The sequence below is a fragment of the Ceratotherium simum genome, unplaced genomic scaffold, assembly GCF_057802395.1.
Source record: "Ceratotherium simum simum isolate JZ-2026a unplaced genomic scaffold, ASM5780239v1 HiC_scaffold_45, whole genome shotgun sequence".
Taxonomy (NCBI): domain Eukaryota; kingdom Metazoa; phylum Chordata; class Mammalia; order Perissodactyla; family Rhinocerotidae; genus Ceratotherium; species Ceratotherium simum.
This window is the reverse complement of record NW_028261261.1, coordinates 103,106-129,981: the sequence shown is the minus strand read 5'-3', so window position 1 is coordinate 129,981 and position 26,876 is coordinate 103,106. Positions and strand designations below refer to the sequence as shown.

The following is a 26,876-nucleotide window of genomic DNA, read 5'->3' as shown; positions in this document are numbered from 1 at the left end:
TGCCTCCATTTCCTCCCATGTACAGTGGGCACTGTGGCGGTCGCCTACCTCCTGCCTGGGCTGGGCATGCTGCCTGGAGGGCCCAGAGAGGGCTTCTTGTCAAAGTAGCCATTCAGGACAGGTCTGTGCTCAGAGAGCTCTGAGTGATGGGACCAAGGGCACGTCCCACCAGTGGGCTAAACAAGACGCTCCTGTCCACGTTGCTGTTGTTTATTCCAGGTGGACTGGGATGATGCAGCATCGCCCACCGTGTGGATGGAGAGGGCCAGCGAGGAGCTATGGTTGAAGAGCCTGAGACACAACGCTTGTGTGTGACCAAAGCTGCCACGGGTGTGGTGGAGGCTGAGGAGGAAGAGGTGCTGCTGGATGCCAAGATGAAACCAGAGACCATCGGGGACCAGGGGGCGGTTGATTTCCATAACTGTGGGGGATGGCATGATCAGCAGATTTTCTGGACCCGGCAGGACACCCCAGGCCGGCATCCAGCTCCTGGGCTTCTTGGCCCCTTTGTAGGTGTCGCTGGGGAACACTGGTCCCGGGCAAGAAGGGACTGGGAATGGGCTGTCAGGGAGAATGGGTAGGGCAGTCACCTTCTTTTCCTTGAAATCAGGGGACTCTGGGTCAAAACTCATGTTACTCTCCTCACCTTGGAGCTGGAGGAACCAGCCAAGTACTCGCTGAGCATTGGACAATGTCCCTGCCACTGAGGTCCTGGCCCCACCTGAGGTGTCCCAGCACTTGGTGTGGGAGCTGTCCCTGGTCCTGAAGCCTGTGTTGGGGCCTGGAGGCTTGGAGGCTGGATGGAAGGGCTGCATTTGCAGAGGTCACACCCACTGGGTGAGTGGGGACTCTGGGACACCTGAAGTCACAGATGCAAGTGACCCGCACCTGGGAAGGTGTGAGGGAGGTGCACAGAGGGCAGTGCCTCAGTGGCAGGCAGGGCTTCATGCCCATGGGCAGCACTCCTTGGCAAAGGTCAGCTAGTCCTTTGGACCCTAGAGGGCAGAAGGCACCTAAGGCTGCCAGTGGTCCACGGCAGGCCAGGACAGCCTGCTGACTGGCAGGCATCAGGCCTGCAGCAGGAGAGGTTCAGGGTGAAACTGCTCCTGGGTAGCCTGGGCCAGCAGGTTGGACGGAAAAGATGGCCACCTGGTTTTTGTCACTCTAGTCTGTATGTGTTCGTCTCCCCAGCTAGCCAGAACCTGGGGAGGGTGGCCCTGTGGCTGAACAGCACTAGGGACTGAGGAGAAGTTGCCCTTGGCAATATCGAGTCCCTCCTCTTCATGTGAGGCCGGGTTGAGCTGGCTCCATGCCTGACCTCACCCCCTTGGTGACAGTGGGCTTCTTCAAGTCAAAGTCATACTAGGCTTCGGGTTCATGGCACTGAACACATTGGCATCCTCAGGGGTCTTCAACATGGAGGGGAGGGGCCAAAGGAGGGTTAGCTGTGCTCAGGAGAGCCATACCAGGGACAGGGAAATGCACAGAGACAGGAAGCAGATCAGTGCTTGTCAGGGGGTGGGGGAGTGGATATGGGGGCATGGCTGCTTCATGGGTACAGGGGTTCTGGTGGAGTGAAGCAATGATCTGGAACTAGATAACGGTGACGGTACATAGCATAGAAGATGTAGTTAATGGCCGGCCCTGAATTGTAAAACTTTATGTGATGAAAACATTAAACTTTATTGAATCTACATTTGAACACATAAAACATAAAAAATCACAAAACATAGAAAAGGGAAAAGACATCCTGCCCTCACAGGCAAGGTGAAGGACAACTCTAGGGTGGAGCTGGAGCCGTCCGGGCCTTAGCTGCTGGCGATGAGGGTGGTGCTGCAGCTGCTCTACGCTGGAGCCACTGCTGTGGCTGACGCTGGAGATCCCACCAGCTCTGGCTGTGCAACTGGCCCAGGAGCTGGACCTGATGTGGGGCTGGAGCTCGTTCTGTCTCAGGCGATGGTGCCTGACCTGCTTCTAGAATTGGCTCCAGTCCTGAGACTGACTCTAGCTCTGCACTGTTGACAGATTTGGTGCGGGAGCTAGTGATGGAAATGGCTGCTGCTCTGGAGCTGGTCAAGTGTGGGAGCTGGAGGGAGCTCTAGTTCTGGAGCTGGCTGCAAGTGAGCTCTAGAGCTGGTGCCAGGGCTCTCACTAGTCCACAGCTGGAGCAGGATCTGGTGCTATGTGGCTCTAACTTTGTAGTTTGAGGTAACTCTGGCTCTGCTGCTGGTGACTGAGCCTTCTCTAGCTCCACAGCTGGTAAACAACGTGTCCTGACCTTTAGATGGGGTCAGTGACATCACCAACCCATCATGAGCTGTCCATCAGATGGTGGGAGCACTCCAGCAAATAGCATCTATTACATTAGTGTTATTTCATCTCAGTTCCAGTTACATATTTATTTTAAATATACTTAGAAGGAGAATAGGATAACAGAAACCATTTACTCTTTGCTGAGATTTAACAGAGCACACCTTATTGATGTCGTTTTTTAAGAAATATTACACAGTGGAAGACACCATTCTCCTTCCTCTCTCTTTCCTGCCCAGCGGTAACTACCGTCTTGACGTTAATATATGTATTCCGTACACATTGTCTTTTGCAAAAAGACAATCGTCCCAGTAAAAGCACATTTCAGACTGGATTCAAGGCACACTCTGGAACAACAAAGTAATCTAAGCTGGTGTTGGGAGTAGATTAAAACTGGATTATTTCCAGGGATCAAGCAATATCAAGAGAAAGATAGAGAAGCAAGCAAGGGATGGAAGTCAGAGGGCGTTGGCCCTCAGCATTTGGGGCTAGTATTTGGGAATGCCCATCAGGGACCATAACCGGCTGCAAGACATCCTACAAGTCATAAAGTCAAAACACCTCATTCATTTACAAAAATACATTTCATGTATTGACTTTTGTTTTAGCCCGTCCCCTCATTTCAGATGGGAGATCCAGAAAAGGGAGACTACTACTCAGTAGCAGAACCAGGACTAGAACCCAGGGCCCCAGACTCCTGGTCATTCATTCAGGAGGGCACCCCTTGTTCCTGGCCGCCTGCCAACCTGTAGGAGGACAACATTGGTGAGGACAACCTGAAGGAAGTGAAGTTTTTGCCTTCACAGCAGTTCAAAGGAGGTGCTTGAGCTGGATCTTAGAAGATGACTAGGGGTCTGCCAGACATCTGAAGGGCATTGGAGGCAGTGCGTGCAAAGTAGGGAGGCCTGAAACAGCACTGGGATCAGAAGGCACAAGTGAAGCCCTCTGCTCAAGTGGATGAAGCGCTGAGGAGCCAGGTGAGCTGGGGAGGAGGATGCACTGTGGAAGACAGCGGGGAATGCCTGCAGGGGTTTTGGCAGCGAATGCCAATAGGAAGAGCTACCCTCTAGCTCACTGTGGCTGGAGCAGGGACTGAGTGGCCTAGTAGCTGATGGGGGCGGGGAACGCCCACGACAAGGCCAGGGAAGAGATGACAACGGACAGTGGCAAAGGGAGTACACAGGGCAGGGGAAGGACTTACCTGGAGATGCATGGAGGGCGCCACCCCTCCAGCGTTTCCCAGGCCGATGCCAAGAAGCAAAGGGCCTCGCGACAGGAAAGCGCCCTGCGCCCGCCCGAGCCGGGCAGATGCTCGGGAAACATGCACTGCGTGGGGAGGGGACTGCGCTCAGGCGGAGCTGGAGCTCAGAGGAAGGTCGCGCACCAGGTGGCTGGGCCAGGACCAGGGACCCATCCAACACCCTGAGGATCTCAGGTCCCCGGCTCCACCCAGTCCAGCCACGCCCCCTGGCTGCGCCACTGGGGGCCCTCAGCGCCTCTGCCTTCAGCCAATAGGAAACCTCGTGGCAGGCGCATTCGCTGGGGCGTGGGGTCAAGGGTCACACAAGTTGGCCTCGCCGGGTGGCCTGAAGGCGTGAAGCGGCGAGGGCCCGGCTGGGGCGCCCGCTGGGCTGCCCGGGGCCGGGGCGAGGGCTCTGAACGGCGGCCGTGTGCTCGCGGAGCCGGCAGGAGGCGGCGGAGGCCGGGGGCGCGCCCGTGGGCCGGTAGGTTGGCGAGCGCGCGGCCCGCGCCGACCGCATCCTCGTGGGGGGCTGCAGCCTTTCGGGGCGCAGGGCGCCCCCCATTCGTGCTGCCCAGCTCCGGGCCGAGCCCCGCGCCGGCTCGCGGCCGCGCCGCCGGGTCGAGCCGCTGCCATCCCGCCTGGAGCTGGAGCGGAAGGAGCGGGCGGCCCCTCCCGCCGCCGCCGCCGCCGCCGCCGCCGCCGCCCCTCCCCGTGCCCTCGGCCTCTTGGAGAAGCTGCCGCGCTGGAGGGTGAGACTCCGGGAGGGCGCCCCTCGAGCGGCCGCAGGCACGGGAGGGGGAGGCGACAGGGGCGCTGCCCGCCTTGATGGAGGCGCGGAAACGGCGGGGTTGTGGCGGCCCGCGGTATCCGCACCTCCCCGGGGGGTCGGGGTTGTCCCCGCAGATCAGGGAGCAGAGGGAGGCTCAGACAGGTCAAGGGACAGGCCCCAGGCCCCACAGCTGGTAGGGGGAGGTACAGTGGGATCCACACTCGGGCGGTCGGCCCCGGAAGTTCTGATGTTAGGACAGCCGGCTGCTGTTATGGGTATATTAAAATTATGGGTATATTAAAATTTTCTGTCTCTTCTTGAGTCAGCTTGGGTTATTTCTTTCTTTCCAGGCATGTGTTCTTTCCTTGTTAGTTATCTAATTTTTGGCATAAAGTTGTTTGTAGTATTCACTTCTCATCTCCCACAGTTCTGTAGGTTGGTAGTGATCTTCTCTCTTTAGTTCCCGATTTTGGTAATTTGCATTTTCTCTTTTTTCCTTGGTCAGTGTAGCTGAAGATTTGGCAACTTTATTAATATTTTAAGAGAACCAAATTTTGGTTGAACTCATTTTCACTATTGATTTTCTATTATCTGTTTCATTGATTTATTGTTCAATTTTTACTATTTCCTTTAATGCTTGCTTTGGGTTTAGTTTGCTCTTCTAGTTTCTTAAGGTGGAGGGTTTGGCTAGTGTTGAGGTCGTTTTTCTTTTGTAATGTACGTATTGGAAGCTACATTACAAGCTTTAAACTTCAGTTTAAAGCTCAAATTATGAGTTTGTCTCTAGACACTATTTAGCTGCAGCCCATAAATTCTGATATGTTGTATTTCTTCTGTCTTCATTCACCTTCAAGTATTTTTCAGTTTTCTTTGGAATTTCTTCTTTGACCCTGGAGTTCTTTAGAAGTGTTTAATTTCTAAATATTTATGGTTTTCCTAATTTCTTTATTGTTTGATTTCCAATTTCATTCTGTTGTGGTTATAGAACATACTTTAATTTCAATCCGTTGAAATGTATTGAGACTTTGTTTTTTCGCCTAGCATATGGTCTATCCTGAAGAATGTTACACGTGTGCTCTAAAAGGATGTGGATTCTGCTGTTGTTTGGGTGGAGTGTTCTAGAGATGTCAGGTCAAGTTGGTTGATAGTTTCTTGGTAATCTATTGTTTGCTCCTACTATTATGCACCACCCAGGCAGCTTCAGTGTTCCTCATTAGCTTCTCATGGTTTTCAACAAACATCCCAGGAGGAAAGGCTGTTTGCTCTTGGTCATATCTGCATCAGGTCAGAAAAATAGAGCCTTGTTAATGGGGTCTTGCAGGGAACCACCAGTAAGAACAAATGCGAGTTCTCTGGGAGTGGGGCTTTGCAGTTGTTCCAATCCTTTTCTGCCTCCCCCCGTGGCGCCCAGATTGCTGATTTCCACTGAAATTGTGAGCTGTTGGTGTTGAGGGCTCCTGCAGAGCTGAGGAGAGGTGGATGGGAATAGGTCAGATTAAAATGCCACCAAGCTTGCTGTTCTGACTGAGAGTCAGCTGCTTTCCTGGAGTAAACATCCCCCAGATTGCTTGAAGTCTTTGGTTCTTTGTCAGAGTTTTGAAAACTGGATTCTGACAGTGTCCCCGTGTTTTTGTTGCTCCACTATTTTTACTGACGTTGCTTAATCCATGTCCTTTGAATGTAGTTACGGATGTGGTCGGATCACATCTGCCGTTTTGCTGTTTGTTTCTTTATGTCGTTTTTATCTCTCTGCTCTTCCGTTGAGGCCCTCTTTTGTGGTTAATAGGTATTTTTCTAGCGGACCTTTTAAATTCCTTTGTTGGGTGTTTTACTATATTTTGTTTGTTTTTTTTAGTAGTTGCTCTTGGTTGTGGTTATAGAACACATATTAAACATATATAGACACATATTAAAATATGTGTCTTAATTCATCACAATCTACTTCCGGTTTTTAGTGACCTCTGAGGAAACTAAGGCAACTTTGTTCCAACATTGCTCCATTTCCTCCTCTCTCGTTTGTGTGGTTGTTGTGATATATACCACATCTTTATACATTTGAAGCCCAGCAAAGCAATTTATAATTATGATTTTGTGCGATTGTCCTTTAAATCTCTTAAGGGATGAAGATAGACAAAATATATTTGTGCAGTGTTTTATATTTACCTTTATAATTACTTTGACTGATGTTCTTCATTTCTTCTTGTGATTGTTACTGACCATCTGCTGTCATTTCCTGTCAGCCTGAAGGACTTCTTTAGTACTTGTTCAGATGCGTCTGCTTTCAGTGAATTCTGTCAGTCTTTGTTTGGTCATGTCTTTATTCCATCTTCAATTTTTTTTAAAGTGTAATTTTGCTGGATATAGAATTAATGCTTGGTTGACAGTTTTTGCCTTTCAGACTTTGAATATGTCATTCTATTCGTTTCTGGTCTCCGTAGTTTCTGATGAGAAGTGAGCCGTGAATCTGATTGTTGTTGCCTTGTACCTGATGAGTCCATTTTCTTTGGATGCTTTCCAGAGTTTGTTTTTTAACAGGTTAACAGTGTTTTGTTGAGCACCTGTGATATGTAGATTTATGTTTTTCATAAAATTTGGTAGGTTTTCTGCCATTCTTTCTATAAGTGTTTTGTTCTACTTTCTTTCTCTCTTGCCCTTCTGAGCCTCCCATTTCCTGAATGTTAATACACTTGATGTTGTGCCACAGGTCTCTGCAGCACCATTCGTTTTCTTTTTCAGTCTTTTTTTTTCTATTTTTCAGAATGAATACTTTCTATTGGTATTTCTTCAAGTTCACTGATTCTCTCTTCTGCCATCTCAAATCTGCTGTTGAGCCTATATAGTGAATTCTTTATTTTGTTATTTTGGTTTACAACGTTAGAATTTCTATTTAGGATTTTTGTGTTTGTATTTCTGTATTCAGCGTCCGTATTTGTCAAGTCATTGTCATCATGTATTCATATGGTTTTTTAACATGGTCTTAAAATAGTCTTTGAACAACAGTTCATTGAAATCTTTGATAAATCTAACATCTGGGTCAACTGCGTGTCAGTTTCTGTTGGTTGCTTTTTCCCCCCCGGTATATGTCACTCTTTCTTAATTATTGTATTGTTTTTTGTTAAAAATTGGAGTTTTTCATGATATATAATAACAACTTTGGATTCTGATATTTTTCATGCTGAGGTTTTTTTTTTTTTCTTTTTTTAAATTTTTATGGACTTGATCTATAGCCTCAGCCTCCTGGGCTGTGTGTGGCCACTGATGTTTTGCTTGGTTTCTGTTTTGTCCCCCTCCCTCTTATTTTTTTAGCCTGACTTCCTGAGGTTTGCCCCCAGTCTGCATCCCTTTGTGGTCAGCCAATGATTTGGGCCGAAGTTGTGCTCAAACACCTTGAGCTTCTAAGGTTTCTACCCTCTACATTTGATTGTGTGTAGGTTGGAAACACAACAAAGTTCAGCCTGTTCTCCAGTCTCCTCATCTTTACTTTCCACTGGTGCTCAGGTCTCATCTGTCCATTCGTTAAGTTTCTCACTCAGCCGTGGATGTGGGCAGAGGCTTCTGTCGCTCTCTCCTTTCTAGCGTCTCCCCATGAAATTTCTGGCTGGTCTGCCTCTCCTCTTGCCCCCAATCAGGATTGCAGTCAGGCTCCTCGAGTTGTGCATTTTCGCTGTTTGTTTCCTACTAGTTTGCTGTTGGGCCTGAGTTTGCATCCTCCAGTTTCAGCACCCAATTTAAGTCTGTCCTTTCTGACAACAAAGCTGAAGGTTTTCATGGCCAGCCCTGCCCTGTTCAAACTTCTGTGCTCACTGAGCTGGGGCGGACGAACAGCACAAGACAAGAAGTCTGGAGATTCCAGCTGTTCTTACCTGTAGTTCTCGCAGTCTTCTGTGAATAATTCCTCAGTTTATTTGTCTTTTACTGATTTCCCAGGCCGTGAAGTGGTGTTTTTTAAATAATTTTTTCCATTTTTGTAGTTCTTTTTTGGTGAGAGCTTCACTAACTTCTTCACTCCACCATAGTTGGAAGTGTTCTGCTGGCACATTATTATAACACACATTACTGAATGCTGACTCTGTGTCAGGTGTTGTTCGAAGCCTTTTCCCATACTAGCAGATTTAATAACACAGTAGGTGGTCACCAAGTATTTGTTGAGTGTTGAATCAACAGCTACCACAAGCAATGAGAGAAAGCATAGAGTGCTGGGCATCCTCTGTGGACTCGCTTCTTTTCTATGTTTCCTGCCGTGTGGTCAGGGGCTGGCTCCTGCCTCCCCAGTGGGTCGTTTCTGTGGACCCAAGCCGTTCCCAAAGGCCAGGGAACTGAGCTTTTTGACTCACACAGGGGTGCATGTGTATATGTTCCCTGTGAATGTGAGGAGAGGAAATATCACAGGGCAAAAGGAGGGATGTGTCACTATGGGATGACTTGATTAAACAAGTCACCAACAAGTCAAGTTTAAAGGAAATACTTAGCTAGCTTTCTTCCAGAAATGCTGGAATTAAAAAAAATTATTTTCCTTTGTTTTTTGCACAGGAAGTGTCACCCTGAGCTAACACATGTGCCAGTCTTCCTCTATTTCCTATGTGGGTCACCGCCCCAGCATGGCCACTGACAAGTGGTGTAGGTCTGCGCCAGAGAACTGATCCCAGGCCACCAAAGCAGAGCACACCAAACTTAACCACTGGGAAGTAGACCACTGGACCGCCCCCCGCCCCCCAAAATTCTTCATCTTTGTTCACTATTAGTGGTCAGCTGGCGTTTTCCTCAGGAGTAGATTTACGTGTAGTCTCTGAGATTGACTCCGGAGGCCTGTGATGAACTGTAAACCACTAAGAGACAGTGGGGGCTCATGTGGGTGACCATAGAATTTGTCGTCCAGTTTGTTCGAGAGTCAACGTTGGAACATCAGGTGTAAGCTAGGACTATCCCAGGCCACCCGGGAGGGTGCTCACTCTGGGTTTTATGGGAAAGGAGCCAATTCTAAAGCCAGGCTGCCTTTGGCTTCAGCCCCACCTAATCCTGAGTTTCCTCACGTGGCCCGTGAAACTGAGCATTGATAACATCACATCGCGTTTGGGTGAAACACCCAACAGAGTCACTGGGCTGTGAATGTGTCACTTTCGCTGTGGCTGTGGTATGCTTCTTCATGGCAGTGCTTTGAGAATGTCACAGTGCAGCGTCAGGGTCAAGAGGGTGCATTCTGGAATCAGACAGCCTCCACTTCTTAGCCGCATGACTGTATTAGGCAAGTTACTTAATCTCTAGGAGCCTCGATTTTCTCCTCTATCGACTACTCCTCTTACTACCACCAGTAATGATAGTGAGTACATGCCGTTGCTCTTACACATTAAGTCAGGTACTATTCACTGTAGGGGCTTTAGCTCTATTAACTCATTTGGTCCTGACAGCAACCCAATAAGAGAGATATTATTCTGAACTCCAGTTCACATAGAGGGAAACAGTCACAGGGAGGTCAAGCAGTCTGTGTCAGCTCACACAACCAGTCAGGGTCTACCAGCTGTAGACCCTCTGGTATTGCGAAGATTGAAACGAAGGCTATGTTCAACTTTACTGCTTTGTGAGACTGTGTCTTGGTGAATGGGGAGGATCTGATAACTAGATCCTTGGGTGAGTGTGAAGATGAAATGAGATAGTGCATCTCAAACACTTAGCATGTAGCAAACATTCCATAAGTGTTGGTTGCTGTGTTAATAGTGTGTGTTCTTGGAATGGGTAAACAAGCTGCCATTTATTGCTGGAAAAACTGGACGTCGCAGATCAGTGAATGCTTTATGGGAACTCTTTTTCAGATTTCACCTGCCGCCTGTGGCCATGAATTCACACTGCTGTCCTCTAAAAGTAAGGATGGGACGAAAGTTTGGGGGATGGAACTCAACAGAGATTCTCAGTTTGGATTTCACAGGAGCCAAAAAGAGAAAATTGAGGCTCTCCCCTTGGCTTTTTCTGCTGTGATTCGCTGAGGAAGCTCCCTCTGATTTTCAAGAATCTGATGACATAAAGCAAACCATAACAACAACATAGATGGAGACTTGAAAGGCACATTGTTTGGAACTATCTGGACTAGATTATTTTCAGCCTGTTTGGTAAAGGTCCTTTGCTGATAAGTAGGGATGTTATTTTTTGGCCCCAGAGTGGTGACCTTTGTTTCCTAGCTTGAGATATCCTGAGACACTCTACAGTGACTAGAACGTGGTCTGGGAAAAAAATTCAATGAAAGCCTTAAGATGGAGGCTTTATTCCAGATATTTGAAATTGGATTATAAAATGTTAGAAATGATTTATGATATTTTCAAAAGTAGACACTAGTCAATCAATATTATGAGGACAATATGAAACATTTTTTAAAATAAAGGGGAATTACCCAGAAATACATACTGGACAAATCTTTCTTTTCATTTTTTTCCCTCTTCCCTCATTTGTATACAAATATCTGTTTATAGAATTTTGATCACAGTGTATATTTTGTTTTCTTCCTTTTTTCACTGCATTTCATATCAGAATCCTTTTACCCTTAGTATTGAAGTCTTTATTGGCTGTACGATGCCAAATGACATTTCTTTTTACCTTTTGTTTCGAATGATTGTAGACATACGCAGAGTGGATGAAATAGGATAATGCACCCCATGGACCGTCACCAGCTTCCGCCATCATCAGCTCATGACGATCTTGTTTTACTCATTTCCCCCTTGTGCTCCCTCAGCAAATTTGGAGCAAATCATAAGAAAATTGATTTCATTCATAAATATTTCAGTACATATCTAAAAAAATAAGGACTGAAAAGGGTGGTAAGTATAGCATCACACCTAAAAATAATTGGCAGTGTAATCCCTTAATATCAAATACTTTGCAAGTGTTCAAACTGACAGTTGTCTCATAAGTGTCAATAGATTTGTATGTTATTTTAAAAATTTATTTGAATCAAAAGCCGGATAAGGTCTAGACATTGCAAGTGGTTGAGAAGACTTTTATAGTCTTTTAAGTCTGTTTGAATCTTTTTTCCTTGAAATGTATTTAACGAAGAAATGACATTGTTTATTCTATAGAATTTTCCAGTCTGCAGTTTGTTGAATGCATCCCTGTGGTGCTGTTTGACATGATCCTCTGTCCTCTGTATTTCCTGTCAATTGGTAGTTGGAGCTAGAGCCAGTTTACCTTTCAATGTTATATAGTAACATTTCCCAGGCCCTTAGGGGTCTATGCAGATAGTAATGGGGGATGTGAATCACTTGTCAGTATTTTAAAGTACTTCATATTTTCAGCTACTAATATGAGCTAACAACATTGTCCATTTTCTTTGATTTTGCCTAGAATCACATCATCTCATTGTGATAAACCAGTTATTTCATGCAGATCAAAAGCTCTGTCTGCAAATTATATCAGTCACTGATGAATATGGATGGGCAAGTGGATTATTATAACAGTCATAATGCCATTTATTTGGTAGATGAGATGTTTTTAAAGATGGGGATCATAGGATAAGATAGAGGGTCATTAGTGAGGAGTATGTTGAGAACCAGTGCATTCGCAGATCTTCTCCTCAACTCCAGCCTCCACTGTAAATAGTCAAAAGTTCATTGTTTAAGACCTGTCAGAGGAATTCCCTACGTAGACCAATCTGGCCTCTCCAGTAGGATTATAAAGAACACTAAGTTTCTTCTTTAAATCATTTATTTATTTATTTATTTTTTGTGAGGAAGATCAGCCCTGAGCTAACATCTGATGCCCATCTTCCTCTACTTTATATGGGACGCCACCACAGCATGGCCTGACAAGTGGGGCGTCGGCGCGTGCCCGGGATCCAAGCCAGCGAATCCGAAGCGCAGCGCGCCCACTTAACCACTTGCGCCACCCGGCCGGCCCCAAGTTTCTTCTTTAGAGTGACTTCTAGACAACATTCCCTCTTTCTTGCTTATTTAAAAATTAAAATTTTCTGTTTTGAATACATAACATATTTGCATAATTCAGAATCATAATGGCGCCATAGAACATATGATGAAGAGTCTGCTTTCCACCTCTGTCCTCCCAGCATCATGATTTTTCTCCCTGTCATTAACAGTTTCCAGTTTATCCTTCTGGAGAGATGTAACGCATGTGCAAGCAAATGCATCTACAAATGTATTCTTTTTGCTTCCTTTTATTAGAAGTCGTGTCATATAATATGTGCTGTTCTTCACCGTACTGAGAAATCCTAGTGGCTATTGCAGAAAGTGGCTATTGCTTTTACTTTTCTGAAAAATTCAAATGGTGTGAAATGACATGTGAAGAGCTTTCTTTAATAAGACTAAGGATGCTTTTCAGTAACCCCGTGTGTCATGGAGGCAGTGTGGTGCAGTGGGTTGGACTTGGGGACCAGGGTTCTGGTCCTTGCTGTGCCACTAACTTATGTGGCTTGAGTAAGTCGTTCCGATCTCACTGTGTAACAATGTGAGGGTGGGGCAGTGTCATCTCTCATGTTAGAAGTGCTCTGACTCTGCGTCAGTGCACTCGCCCTGGTTGTGTTTGTTTCAGCGAGGGGAGACGCGTGTGTTTTGGAGCTCTCACCCGTCCCACTGCCTCTGGACAGACCTCAGGAGACACAGGTGCTACAGGTCTCCTGCGGCAGCGTCCACTCTCATCCTGACAAGACGGTGAAGGACGTGAATTGACCTGTTCAAGATTGATGGAGCGTGGGGGGACCACTTTCTTGCCATAGGGCCTGAAGTGGCCCATTTGATTGAGCCACATCTGATTGTGAAGCTTTGGAATTTCCCAAGCAAATCAGGAGCATGGCTCAAGAGACTGTGTTGGGCAGAATTGGCTGACTCTTTTCTGTTCTCTGCTTTCTGTGGTTCTTGGGAAATCTCAGGTATTTATAAACACGACAGCGTACACCAGGCAGCCTCATCAACGCCTGCCTTTGTTGTGAAGTCACTGAGCTGGGCTATGTGTGTAAACGGCTTTTCTACTGTACTGAGGGAAGCCTGTTTGCTAACACTTCCTCCAAGACGCGGGGCTTTCAGAGTCCAGGGTCTTGGGTAACCCCGACCGTCTCAAAAAAAGCGGTTAATCCAGGGAAGGCCAACTTGACGAAATTCATCACATTTCATTTTCTGACTTAGGGTGCTTTGTAGGAAAAGGCGAAGGTGGTGATTAGGAACTCTTTCCGGAGGGGCCTTGGCCTTGAGGGCAACCTGGTGACAGGTGCAAGGAATGGGGTGTTATGAGTGGTTCGGGGGATTCAATCAGAGACGTAAAAGAAACTCCACTCCAGACAAATGGACTGAAGGTATTTTTTATTATATAGAGGATAGTAAAGGCGATAGTCCTCCAACAGATCTGAATAGGTCAAGTAATAAGAGGGAAAAACACCAGCTCGATCAGAAAGGGAAACACCAGATCGACTGAAGGGAAATGACACAAGTCAACCGGAAAGAGAAACACCAGGTTGACTGAAAAGAGAACACATCAGATCAATTACTTCACAATAAATCAATTGCTCACAACATCCACGCCCCACTGCCGGGAGAGTCCTGTCAATCGACATGGGTGGGTGGGAATCACACGTCCTGGGCAAGGCGTCCCTTCCACAGGTGGAACTCTCACCAGGCCTCGCTTTCCAGCAGTTTATATAAGCAGTTACAGAGTTTACAGAGCAAGCATTCAGTGTTTCCATGCACAAAAGATTATCAGTGGCGTACGTGCACTGAGCCCCCTGGCTATTGTCGCAGCCCAGTAGTTGTGTACGTGCATTGTTTTTGTGGTTTCGTCCCAGCCCGGCACAGATGGCTAGTCAGCCCCAGGCTACGGTGCCCGAAGGGCCTTGAAATTTTTACACATTGCAACTACGTCCATGGGAGAAGGGCCAGTTCCCACCACGCAGAAAGCAGCTTTTATATTTCTTTTTGTGCTGCTGGCTGTAGGTCAATGGAGCAGCCAAACATGGCTGTACTCGTGTCAAGACATGGGGGTGCTGAGGCCTTTCACAGGAGGTGCTGGCCTCTCATGGAATTCCTGAGAGGCAGAAGGAGGGCCCAGAGGGGAAACAGAGGGAAAGTACAGGTGGCCCAGTCTGTTGCAGCAGGTCTGCACCCCAGCATGCCTGGAGGTGTGCCTTCACTGGCTGGAAATATTGGAGAAGGAAACCCAGTGGCAGTTGGGTGAGCAGTTGGACTAGGACCACTTTCCAGACCCCCTTCAAGTCCTGACATTCTTGGGTTCCACACACCTGTAGAATTGATTTCATTGGTGGTGGTATTCTTTAGTCTTCAGCCTGGGCAACAGCTATTACGGACAATGTGGAAGGAAGGTGGTGGAAAATGAACTTTACAGGTGAGTTCACACAAGGACTACCCCTCCCCAAGTTGTGTTGAGCATTAAACATCTCTGGAGTGATTACTGTGTGATAGAGCCACAGAGCAGTACAAAGCCAGGTTCCTCATGCGTGAGAGGATCAGTGAGCGCTCCCCGGAGAGCTGTGGAAGGTGTTGTTCCATCTCAGGGGGAGCTCCGTGCATCAGCCTGGTGGGAGGGAGGGCGCATGAGCATTGATTGGGATGCCTGGACCTTCTTTGGATTCCTTCTTTATTTTTAGCCAAATTGATTAACTTCAAAAATTCCTCTGTTTCAGTTCTATTTCTGTTGGTCTTTAAAAAAATTTCTCTCTAGATCCTCGCATTATGCTGGTGGGTCTAAACACCAGTCTCAGCTCTGGCAGCGTATTAAAATCACCAAGTGATTTAGTTTGTATTATTTTACCTTCGCACCTGTGTCTAACTCTGCCTTCTTTTTGACCTAGAGAGTTTCCCTAACAGTTACTATGTGTGTGTGGGGGGGCCCACCAGTGAGGAATGACAGAGGAGAGGCCAGAACTCCGCAGTGCTTACCATGACCATATCTCTTGCTTCTCCCCAGATTGCCCTCAGCCATTAGCGGAAGTCACAAAGTCCACAGAACGCAGGCCTTCGATGGACAGGTGGTCCGGGTAAGAGGCGTGGGCTGAGAGCCAATCATTCTGCCCCCTGGGGCACTTTTGAAAGGGGGAAACTTGGGTGGGGTGATGGCAAATTTGTTAGGGGGATTTTCTGAGTTAATAAATTATTTTATGCAAATGATTGCCTGGCTACTGTACACCAGGATGTACAGTACTGGAACATGGGGTACCAAGTTGAATAAGGTTTGGGGGGGATAACACTCTAGTGGGAGAGACAATTGAAAAAATTAGCTGTACCCGAGTGTGTCCCGGCACTGTGTGTGTTCCAGGCTAGCTTTATCTTGTTCACCATTTATTCCCACCCCGGGGGCAGTGCCTGGCACATGGTAGATAGCTATAATCAATACTTAAATACATAAATGAATGCATACAGAAAGTGCTATAAGAGTAGCAAAGGGGAGTCGTTAAGTCTTCCGGGGGTGGAATGGAAGGAACAGAAGGCATCGTGGAGGAGGTGGCAGAGGAATCTATCAGATAGGCCGGGGATGGAGGGTGGGAAAGGTTTCATGGCAGAGGGGAGGGGGCAGGTGGAGACTTTAACTGCTGAGAGCATGCGGGGTGGCTGGAGTTTGGCATGCTTACAGGGGAGTGCTGTGGCATAGGCTGGAAGACAGGTGGAGAGTGAGCGATGCAGGGTTTTCTAGGGTTGGGGGAGGAGGTGATGAAGGCCACTTGGGAAGGCGTGGGGAGAAGGGACATGTGGAGAGACATGTAAAGAGGATTGACCAGATTTGGGGCTTGATAAGAGATCCAGGGAGTGAGCTAGAAGGAGTGGAGCCTGACTCCACTGGCAAATGAGTGGGTGCTGATGTTCTCAACCCAGATGGGGGAGTCCTGGAGGAGGGGCAGGCTTGGGTTGAGTGGGAGAGAGAAGCGAGGAGGAGGTAGAGAGTGAAATTGCTTTTAGTATGCAGTAGAGTGTAGTCCTTCTTGCACAGACTTGAAAGTCCCATGGATGCAAATTCAAGTCCCTGCTTCCCCACATATTAACTGGATGACTTTGGGCAAGTTACCAACCTTCTCTGAGATTCAGTTTCTTCGTAGGTGTTCTTGGTTATTGACTTAGCACAGTGCCTGGCATAATAAGCATTTAGTAAACGGTGCTTTTCATTAGGCAGTTAGAAAAGCAGGTCTGGAACTCAGTAGAGTTGTTGGGAGTGGAGTTAGCAGTGTAGAGGTGAGAGGGAAAGCCTTGGAAACGGATGCAGCCTCCCAGGGGAGTGTGAAGAGGAGGAGAGAAGAGGGCAGAAGACAGACCTTGGAGAAGGATTCCAACACTGAAGGGTAAGGAGTAAGGCTGAGCTAGGGAGCAAGATTGGAAGCTATTGGAGAGGCAGAAGAGAGGGATGGGGAAGAGAAAGGCTTGTGGAGAAGGGAGTGGTTCCTCAGGGATGGACTGGGATGGAGGAGCTCTTGGGTCTTCTCCTTAGGACATCTCGCCCTTTCCTTTAGCAAGAGCCACGTCAGTGGAGGGGCAGGCAGAAACCAGGCTGCAGTGGAGTGAGAAAGAATAAGAAGTGAAGGTTGTGTGGGGCAGCCTGCCTGGATCCGGCCCCCTCGGGGCTCAGGAGCAGTAGGGAATGCTCCCGTACTTTGGGTCCCTTGAGCGGGACACTGGGCTTCCAAGGATTTCTTCTCATCAGCCTTCCCTCTGTTCGTCTGATAGGTTGCCAGTGGTCAGGACTATAGTCTGTTCCTAATGGATAAAGGAGAGTTCTATTCTGGTGGATAGGGCGCAGCTGGGCAAACAGGTAGTGGACCTTACACCCCCTTGGGATGGTGCAGTATGGAGCTGTGAGCGGTGGGGCTCTCATGGGCTAGAACCACCTGCCTTCATTTGACTCTTACCTCTCTTATCACTTCCTGGGGCCACTGTTCTGTTTGTCCCTTCCCAGTTCCCTCACCCTGGCTCCCATGGAAAGGAACGGATAAAGGATTGGGTGGAGGATTAGAGCCACCCCTCAGCAGAGGAGCTGTGAGCCTTTCTCTCAGCAGAGACAGGAAACTGTGTGAGGCTTTCAAAGAGAAAACAAGTGTCCCCTAAAAGGAGCTTGATGTTCACTGATTTGAGAAGAATGTGATTAATGCAGGGAGGAATGATTGAGAAATTTTCTCAAGCTTGTATATTTAACCTTTTTGTTTCTGATATTGGTCTGAAGGGAGGGCCATTAAATATAAGACTAAATCTTTTAGAAGTCCTCAGTAATCCTACCAGCACATGAAATCATCTTTGTTCATTGTCTAGTGTTTTCTTCCAGTCCTCGTTCATATGTGCACTACTTTTTTTTTCCCCCAAAGCCCCAGTAGATAGTTGTATGCCATAGCTGCACATCCTTCTAGTTGCTGTATGTGGGACGCGGCCTTAGCATGGCCAGAGAAGTGGTGCGTTGGTGCGCGCCCAGGATCCGAACCCGGGCCGCCAGCAGCGGAGAGCAGGCACTTAAGCGCTAAGCCACGAGGCCGGCCCTTTTTTTCTTTTCTTTGTTTTTTTTTGATGAGAAAGATTCGCCCTGAGCTACCATCCGATGCCAATCCTCCTCTTTTGTCTAACAAAGATTGCCCCTGGGCTAACATCTGTGCCCATCTTCCTCTACTCCACATGGGACGCCGCCACAGCATGGCTTGACAAGTGGTGCATCGGTGTACGCCCGGGATCCGTACCTGGGAGTCCCGGGTCGCCGCAACGGAGGAGCGTGCACACTTAACCGCTCCGCCACCGGGATGGGCCCCATGTGTGCACATTTGTATACAGTAATCACACCATAGGTGTGGTTTTATATGCTTGTTTTATCATTTATACTTACATAAAGCATTTTTCCATGGTGGTAATGTTTTCACAGTTACAGTTTTTAATATTTGTATTATATAGCATCAATTTAATTTATCATAATTAATTATTCATTTAACCATTTTATTAAATAATTACGTAAGCATTTCCCTGTTGTCATGTGGCATACTTCTTTGGAGGCGGAGTGCAGTGGCCGTTGGAGATATCATGACATTTATCTTGTGTGCATACGTGACTTTTTCTTTCGTTTGGATTATTGCTCTAGGATAAATCCCAGGAGTGTCAAAGGAGTAGGATATTTTTATTGTTGTCAGAATGTGTTGTTAAACTTCTTTCCAGAAGTTTTACCAGTTGATACTGCCGGCAGCAGTGGGTAGAAGTACCACTTGAATTTTGTGGGTGAGGCATCTGGGGGGGCTTAGCTGGGTCTTGGGCTCTGAGTCTCTCAAAGGCTGCAGTCATCGTAGGGTTCCACTGGGAAGGCTCTGCTTCCAGGAGCACACTGATGGTTGTTGTCAAGATGCAGGGGCCCCAGTTACTTGCTGGTAGTTGTCCAGCAAATGGTGGCTGGACAAGCCTTCCTCGGTTCCTTGCCATGTAGGCTTCTCCATGTGGCAGCTCACAACATGGCAGCTGGCTCCGTCAGAGTGACCAAATGAGAGGGTAAGACAGAGTGCCAGTGAGACAGAAGCCGGTGTTCTCTCATTTAATCTGGGCAGTGACCTCCCTTCACTTTTGCTGGCCTTATGCTTGTGAGAAGCAAGTCACTAGGTCCAGCCCCCACACAAGGGTGTGGAGTACACATGGGTGTGAACAGCAGGAGACGGGGATCACTAGGGGCCATTTTAGAAGTAGCCTGCCACAACTATGATCTTGACTGTGGCCTGAGCCTCCCTCTGTCAGTGACAACAGTGATTTCTTTCCAGTGGCCCTTGCCAGACCACAGTTAGGTAAAGAAGCTCTCTGCGAGCCAGGCAGCAGAGGCCAGGCCCCGGCTCTGCCAGCCTCACTCACCTAGGTGTACACTTTCTGGGTCAGTAAACCCCTCTTTTCCTTTTGAGTCAACTTAGGGAGTGTTGTTGTTCCGCTGTCTTCACCAAAGCACTTAGAATCTGTCTTTCCAAAGCACTTAGAATCTGCCTTTCCAAAGTTATCCCTCAGCAGAGGCACCAAGATCAAATCCTGCTGGAAAGCTAAGTTGGCCACACTTCATCCTCCAGACCGCTGACCCTCCCATCTCTCGCTCTCAGCAGAAGAACCTGCCTCCTGTTTCATAGAGGAAACAGATGCCGTCAGCTGAGAAAGCCCTCAGTTTCCCACTCGGACTCCTGCACACTTGCCTCTACCTGTCCCCGCCCTGGGTCCCTTCCCTTTATAGCGGTGGGGGAAGCGTGTCTCTTCCTGCTGAAGCTGATGCTTCTCTCTGTGCCCTGGATCCCATCTCCCCCCATTCCTCAGAAGCCTCACTCCATCTGCTGGGCCTTCTTCCCCACAACTTCAGCCTCTCCCTCTCTACTTGTCCCTCGCCATCAGTCTTTACATATGACTCAGGTGTCTTCCATCTTAAGAGGCCCTGTGTGGAGCCCTCCACATCCTCCCATTCCCCCAAGTCCCACCCCTTCTCTTCACCTCCTGCCTCCACTTCTAGGCCAGACTTCTCAGGAGCTGCATTGACTTACTGTCTCCATTTCCTCATCTCCTTCTCATTCCTCTGTCCGTTCCACTCAGCTTCCACCCTTATCAGTTTGCTGAGTGGCTCTTGCTAGGGTTACGGTGACCTCCATGTTGCTGAAAACAATAATAAAGAACCTGGAGACCATTGTCCAATCTTTCCCTTTCTTGATCTCTCCGCAGCGTTTGACATTGGCTGTGACGTGCTGAGCATCTTGGTGAAGAGCGGTCTTCCTTTCGCCCCTGTGACTGGGCTCTCTGAGGGCTGTCTTCCTTTCTCGTTCCTTCTGGGCTCATTTCCTGGCTGTGCTCCTGGGCCAGGCCCTCCCATGTCAGAGGTCCCCATGGCAGGACTGTGCTCTCCTCGTTTCCTCTGCCTTCTCCTTCAGAAGGTCTCACTCTCACCGTGGCTGCAGTCACCGTCTGTGTGCTCAGGACTCTCCAGCTGGCAGCTGAGGCCCAGCCTGCTCTTGGGAGGTGCAGACATCTCTCAGTGCCACTTGACGTTTGCCCTTGGCCGTCTCTAAGCACTGTGAGTTCAGTGGGTCCAAAAGTGAACCCCTGCTCGTCCCCCACCTGCTCCTTCTCCACTGTTTGCCACGTCCACTCACGTTCCCCTCTAGGAATCATGTCCACTCCCTACTTAGAACACTTACCGTCTCCCCATTGTGCTTAGAATAAAGACCAAACCCTTCCGTGGTCTACAGCATCCTGCATGACCTGCCCTCCCTGCTCCCCACTGGCGTCTTGCAAATATTCCCCCTCGTCCCCTGGCTTCATCCACTGGGCCCTTGTTTAAACTCCCTCAGTAGGCCATGGCCCCTCCCTCCCTGTGCAGGTGCTGTCTCCCCTACGTGGAATACCGTGCTCTCCCCTCCCCTCCACACTCCCACTCATCCCTCAGACTGCGTGGATAGAGTGAAGCCTCCCGACCGCTCCTGCCCATGAACTACATCAGGCTCCCTGACGTTTCCTCACGGAGGCCCCTGTCCTGCCATCCTTGCAGTCAGCACAGATTAATTGGGTGATAATTTTGGCTGACCTCTGCCTCCTCCACTAGACTGAACTCAGAGAGAGGGACCGGGTCTCTTCCTTCCCCTCATGTTCCCATCACCAGTTAGATGCTTAGCGTATGTTTGCTGTTTGGGACATATTTGTGGAGTGAATGAATGACCTGGCACTTATCTGCTCCTTCCATTCACCAGAATCCTTCCAAGTTCTCACCGGTTTGTCTTCCTAACAGTATGGACCCTTCCTGTGACTCGGGTGAATGTCCCCCGGTACTTGCCCTTCTCAGTTGTGGGGACCGTTAAGCACGTGGCGTGTAGGGGCACGGGCTGTGCTGTATGAAATGGTGAGAGCCTCTTGCAGGCAGGTCATTGGGAAGCTCTAGAGGGGTCGATGGCGAAGGGTCGGTGTCTGTTGGATTCACAGGCACAGACCTCAGCCTGAGGGAGGGAACGTGGCTGTGGGAAGACCTAGTTAGAGTGAGTTCAGTTAATAGAGGGTGAGGGTGATGTTCCTGACAGAACGATAGTAGCCCTGGTTTCTCTGTAGACAAATAGCCAGCCCAGAGCTTAGTAATTCTGTAGTAAACCTCTGGAGTCGAGAAGGAACTGCTTTCTCCCCCTCCCGTCGCCTGGGCCAGAGACTCTGGCCCTGCCTTCTCCAGAGAGGCTGCACCAAGAAACAGAGACAGAGGGAGAAGAGCCTTAGGGTTTCGACGCTGAGGTCCATGCCCCTGGGATGAAACATCTGGCACCACTGATGGGTATTCCACTTTTTATAAGCAAAACATCATTTCTGAGAGTCTTCGGCATCTGGGCCTAAATTGTTTTGTATTTGGCTTGCTCTCCTGGTCAGTGTGAATCTTAGAGCTGTTAGTAGGGGGACAACTGCCCTTCTGAGGCTCTCCTGTGTTCACATGGGGTTTCTGGGTGATTTGTTGACTAGGCCCCTCCAGGTAGCCCTCCAGGTGTGGGAAGTTTGTATTCTGAGCTTGGTTAGTTTGCTTGACATACGCCCAGAGTAAGAATTTAAAAGAGGAGAAAAGAAACTGATTCTTTTCCAAGTGTCATTAATGTGTTTTTGCCAAGCAAGGAGGAGAAAACAATCCCTGTGGATCTAAAGCATCCCGGCGGTGCTGTTTGAATTTCTGGTGAGGAGGGCTGCACTTGGTTTGACTTACTGACCGCTGTTTTTACTGTCATGTAGAAGGACATGTTTTTGTCTGAGGCTACGGAATTCTTGGCAAAGGACCAAACCTAGTGGAAACTGCTCTTCCGGAAGTGATTCCACCCACTCTCTTCAGCTTGATGGAGTTCAACCCAGAAGCCCAGGTTTCCCGCATTTGCTGTGGACTCAGCCGCTTTGCTCCCCATACCAGTAAGTGGCCAAGCTCGTGTGGCCCCAGTGACGGGCCGAGCTGCACTCTCTTGGGTTCACCCCAAGCCGTGGGCAGCTTTCAGTGTCCATCCATCCAGTGGAGGGGCGCCCCACGTGGATAATTACAGGGAGCAGCTCATCCAGACGTTGTTTGGCTTGAAGTTGTATAATGTGTGTCTTTTTTCATCCTGGAGTTTTGTTTTTGGTCCCTTTGGTTTGTGGTTGGGCTCATGTGAAAGTGAATTTTATCAAGAGGACGCCAGTCGGTGGTAGGAGGGGGACCCTCGAGATGTCGGGGTGCTGGGGAACCCAGCAGAGGTTTGGTGAATCCCCGGGAGAGCCATTGGGAAATGAAAGTGTGGGACTCATCCCGCTCCTGGCCAAGCCCAAACCCTGACCCGACCCAGGAATGGGGGACGGCAGAACGCTGATTTGTCAGATGCCCTGGGGTTTTGTGGAGGAAAATATGCCCCATTTCTCCAAAGTGCCGGGAGAGAATGATCAAAGCCAAGGCTGGAATGGAGCTGTTCTTGAAGGTTTGCCCAGGTACAAAGCCATCAGACACCCAGGTGCCTCCCGCCCTCGGATGTGCGCTTTCCTTGATTGCCTTTCCTGTTCCACCACAGTAACTGTCGGGTCAGTCTGCTAGTCTTTAGTTGACCTGACTGGTAAGACTGAAGAAAATTAATTTCATTTTGTGGGGATCCTCACGTAAATTCCCTATTTCCTTGCAGCTAAGAATGTTAATTTGTAAATCTCAATTACTCATGTCTGGTGAATTATTGTTTTCTCTTTAGGCGTCTGGGCCGGGACAATGAGTTGGGTCATCCTCGTTTGTGTTCTCTGGCCCCACGCTACTGTGAGGACTATCCAAGGGCCCCCCGACCCAGAGTCCTGACTGCCCTTCAGTTGTCTTCTGATGTTAAGATCTCAGGCCTGTAACACACATGGGCTGTGGCGTGGACTGTGGGGGGGTGACTGTGTGCACAGCACCCTTGGTCATAGTGATGACTGGGGTAATCCCTCAGCACCGTCACTCGGAGTCAGCACTTCCATATGCTAATGTCTTGAGGGTGCCAGACTCTTCTAAAGCTATTTTGATTTAAAAAATGAGAGTCATTATGGACTCAGTCTGGAGGTATCAATGATCTATGGCTTAAACTGTGCAGAGTCACATCCTTGGAAATCCGTATGAAATGTGCAAAGTATTCAACTAGAGTACACTGTTTTCTGTTTGCTGTCATGCCATGTGGACGTTTTGGGTCACACCGAAATGATATCCCCTGCTAGATTTCCCCCAAGACCCCACAGCCACCCTCCAAGTGCCGTGACTGTCCTCAGTAGAGGGAGCATCAGAGCTTGGGTATCTCCCCTTCTGTGCCCAGCGTTTGCATGTGGTCAGCTGGGAGTTGGACTTGGTTGGTTTCCCCTGAGATCTGCTAACCTTTTGGGGGCCAGACTGAATTGTTCTGTTAAATACGTAAAATCTGAGGGTGGAGGCCCCAGGGTGGTGGTTAGACCAGAGGGCCTCTGACAGATGGGAACAAAGGGATTCCTTATTAATCAGTCAGATTATTTTAGTCCTGGCTTCTCCATGTCTTGTCTACTTCTTCTGCTTCTCAGGTGGAGGTGGTTAAATGGGGCCTCTGTGGCAAGGAATGCCTAGAGCTGATGTGGACGGAAGTGGTATCTAAAGGCTGGGTAGTGGGAGGCTGCCCCACGAAGTCTGGGGTCCCATCCTGGAGGTGGGCATTCCCGAGCCCAGTCTAGATTTGTTCTCCTGGACTGTCCTCTAGAGCACTCTGTCCGTTCTTGTCCCTCCTGGCACTTTTTACAGTTTGTAAACACGTATATATCGGTTTGATCGTTTGTTTCTTTCTAACTGTTTGACTAGCTCCTGCCCCATGAGGACAGGAACCGTACATGTTCACTCACTGTCCTGTCCCAGCTCTCAGCACACAGACATCGACCCGGCCCAAAGAGGTGCCCAGTCACCCTGTGTCCCTTGACCAAATGCTCCCGAGATGTGGAAACCCAGACAAGGAATGACAGATGGAGGTCTCCCTCTATCAGGGCATGACCAGGACTGGAGTGTGCTCAGACTTCGGGAGGTGTGGAGGGCAGGGTGTGGTCGGATGTGGCTGTGGGTGAGGGATGTGCATAAGGGGCGAGCAGAGTGGGCCGTGTCCAGGAGCCTCCTGGGCCTACAGCTCCGTGCGTGTGCTCTTCTCCATGTGACGGACACACCGTCATTCTGGGCTTGCACATGTCTTTGGTTTGGGGATAGTATACCTTTCCCTTCAAAAGGAGGCATTAATGCCTGGTAGAAATGGAAGTTTAACATTGGGCTCTGTTTGTACCTGGTTCTAGAAAGCCTATTCTCATGACCCTTCCTCTTCTTGGTGACTTGCCTCTGGCCTAGCCGAGCCAAGCCACCCTTTTCCTTTCTGTGCAGACAAAGGAGAGCTGTTTGTGTGAGGCAAGAACATCCGAGGCTGCCTGGGAATCGGTTGCCTGGAAGACCGTTACTTGCCATGGAGCGTAAGGCTGGACTGGACGGGCGTGAGTGTGTGCCCACAGAGCAGACTACCTGATGTGGCAGCAGCGTCCAGTGTGTGGCTGGGCCAGGACCAGGTCCCTGGGCACTGCTTCCCCTCCCAGGTCCCCGCTGGCCTCCTCCTGCCCCAGCGCACCCTCTGCCAGGGCATCAGGAGAGACCGCATAGTGGTGAGGAGCCAGAGCGAGCGCCCAGCAGCAGCTTCTCAGGCTGCAGGCTCCCTGGCGCTGAGCTCCTTCCTGGGGCTGTGAGTGAGCAGCCTTTGCAAGCAGGGGACAGCCTGACCAAGGGTTCCAGTCCCATGGTGCCCTGGAAGAGGCCTCATCAGAGGCTGTCCACGGGCACGTGGAGCAGAAAAACAGAGGCCCCCCGGGACCTCACTCAGGCAGAAGCTACAGGCCGGGCTCCACGAGGCCCAGAGGGGCTCCCAAGGGGGAAAGATTTGAAATGACAAAGCTGGCGTGCCATGAGCTGTTTGCAGAGGCCCGTTTGGAGGAATGTTTTACAGCACATTTAAAAGAAAGCAGGATATTTAATATTTAGAGTGCCTTACCGCAGCCACCAAAGTAAAAAATAATGGTTTTCATAACGGGGAGGATGCAATTAGACCAAAAGGCTCATTTCAGAGTTAAAGGGTTCTTTCTTAAATTGTAGTTTATCTTACTGTTTACTAAGTCAGTTTTTCTAAACAAAGCTATTGATATTTTTGAACACAGAACATATGTACTTGGTACAAAGTGTCTTATGAAAACTAAGTCTCCCGTCTCTTGTCCCAGAGGCACCACCGGTTCTGGTTCTCATGTTCCCTCTAGAGAAAGACTGCGGAGAGAGCGTGTGTGTGCGCGTACGACCGTGTGCACGCACAGGCCTAAGTATTTCCTTTGCAGGCTGGATATTAATAATGTCTTTTGAAATTGTGAAAAGCATTTTTAAAAAACACTTGTAAAAATGCAAAAGAAATGTATAATTTAAATACAATAAGGATTTATCTTTCAAAAACCCACTGCAGAGTGTTTCGAGGCACTTTGGTGTTTCAGGGGCTGTTTCCATCGGGCCTTCCCTCTGCCGCTGGCTCTCCTGGTTCCCTGTGACCTTGGGAGGCCCACAGACACAGAAACTGTCTACACCATTAGCTTCATTGCTATAATTTATCCTTTTTTTCCCTGCGAAAAGTCTGTCTGCAGGCTCCGGGCTCCTGTCACTTCAGTGAGTGTGTGAGGACACCCTGAATGCAGTGACCACGGGCCACTCCGACGTGTCCTCTGGCTGTCCTGACGTCTTACACTCAGGCTCTGTACTTCTGCATGTATTGGGGTCTGTAGAGGAGGGCAGTGCAGAGCCCAAGTGGCAGATGTGGCCTGAGAAGGTGGAGGGACTCTCGTCACACGGTGGCCACCCCAGTCTCCCTCAGTGGATAGCCGTTCCCAGGGGCCTAGGTCTCGGTCTTCTGTTCCCTGACCACATGCCGGGCGTACAGGTTGCCACTCCATGATGATTTCTGGCGTGGATGGGGCCCCACTTGCTGGCAGGCAGACCCTGACATCAGTGAATCCAAAACACTTGGCCTGCCATTCTCGTCAGGTCCGCCCCTCACTCACTCAGGAGAGTCCTGTCCTGATCATGCTTGTTTCTTGAATATGTGGTTGTCTCACATCTTCACGAGGTCAGGAAACACCTACTGTGCACTCACTGTGTTCATGTGACACAGTCAGACGCTGAGCACCACACGGCAGGAAGAGTGCTCTGACTTGGCACAGCAGGTGACAGTCTCGCTGAGCACCTGGCACAGGGTAGACACTCGGGCTGCATTTCTGAAGATCCACACTGTTCTCTCTCACATTACACTCAGGTCCCAGCACCTCCTGACCAGCAGCAGAGTTACTCACACCTTCTGAGGGTCGTTCTCCCCGCAGGGGCTGCATGGGAGCTGCTCAGGTGCCTCGGCCTAACCATGCTGCCTGACCTTCCCAGAGACCACTTCAGATGGCCTTGGGGGTGGCCCCCAGGACTGGGGTGGCTCTGTGAGGCCTCCATTCTCCTGGGGCCTGCCCTGCCCCGTGGTTGAGCCCCAGGAATGTATCCCCTCCCCCAAGGAGCCCACACTTGCCTTCTCTCTCCCAGGGTGCATCACCCAGCTACCCTCAGACGCTCATGCTGTGGCGACCA

The 26,876-nt window shown here is 49.2% G+C and overlaps 1 protein-coding gene across 1 annotated transcript; it reads left to right on the top strand.

Annotated features, from left to right (window-relative positions):
- The first annotated feature begins 1,821 nt into the window (after positions 1–1,821).
- Positions 1,822–26,553, top strand: LOC147911233 (uncharacterized). The gene is made up of 6 exons (XM_087428391.1): positions 1,822–1,959; positions 4,039–4,302; positions 10,130–10,178; positions 15,231–15,300; positions 21,983–22,153; positions 24,576–26,553. Exons 1-6 carry the CDS (start codon positions 1,822–1,824, stop codon positions 24,745–24,747), a joined length of 864 nt encoding a protein of 287 aa, XP_087284517.1. The 3' UTR covers positions 24,748–26,553.
- Positions 26,554–26,876: the final 323 nt, after the last annotated feature.

Coding starts and splice junctions, on each gene's coding strand:
- LOC147911233 (XM_087428391.1), top strand. CDS start 1,822: ATGAGGGTGGTGCTGCAGCTGCTCTACGCTGGAGCCACTGCTGTGGCT. Junction 4,303..10,129: donor AGAAGCTGCCGCGCTGGAGG/GTGAGACTCCGG, acceptor ACTCTTTTTCAG/ATTTCACCTGCCGCCTGTGG. Junction 10,179..15,230: donor CACACTGCTGTCCTCTAAAA/GTAAGGATGGGA, acceptor GCTTCTCCCCAG/ATTGCCCTCAGCCATTAGCG.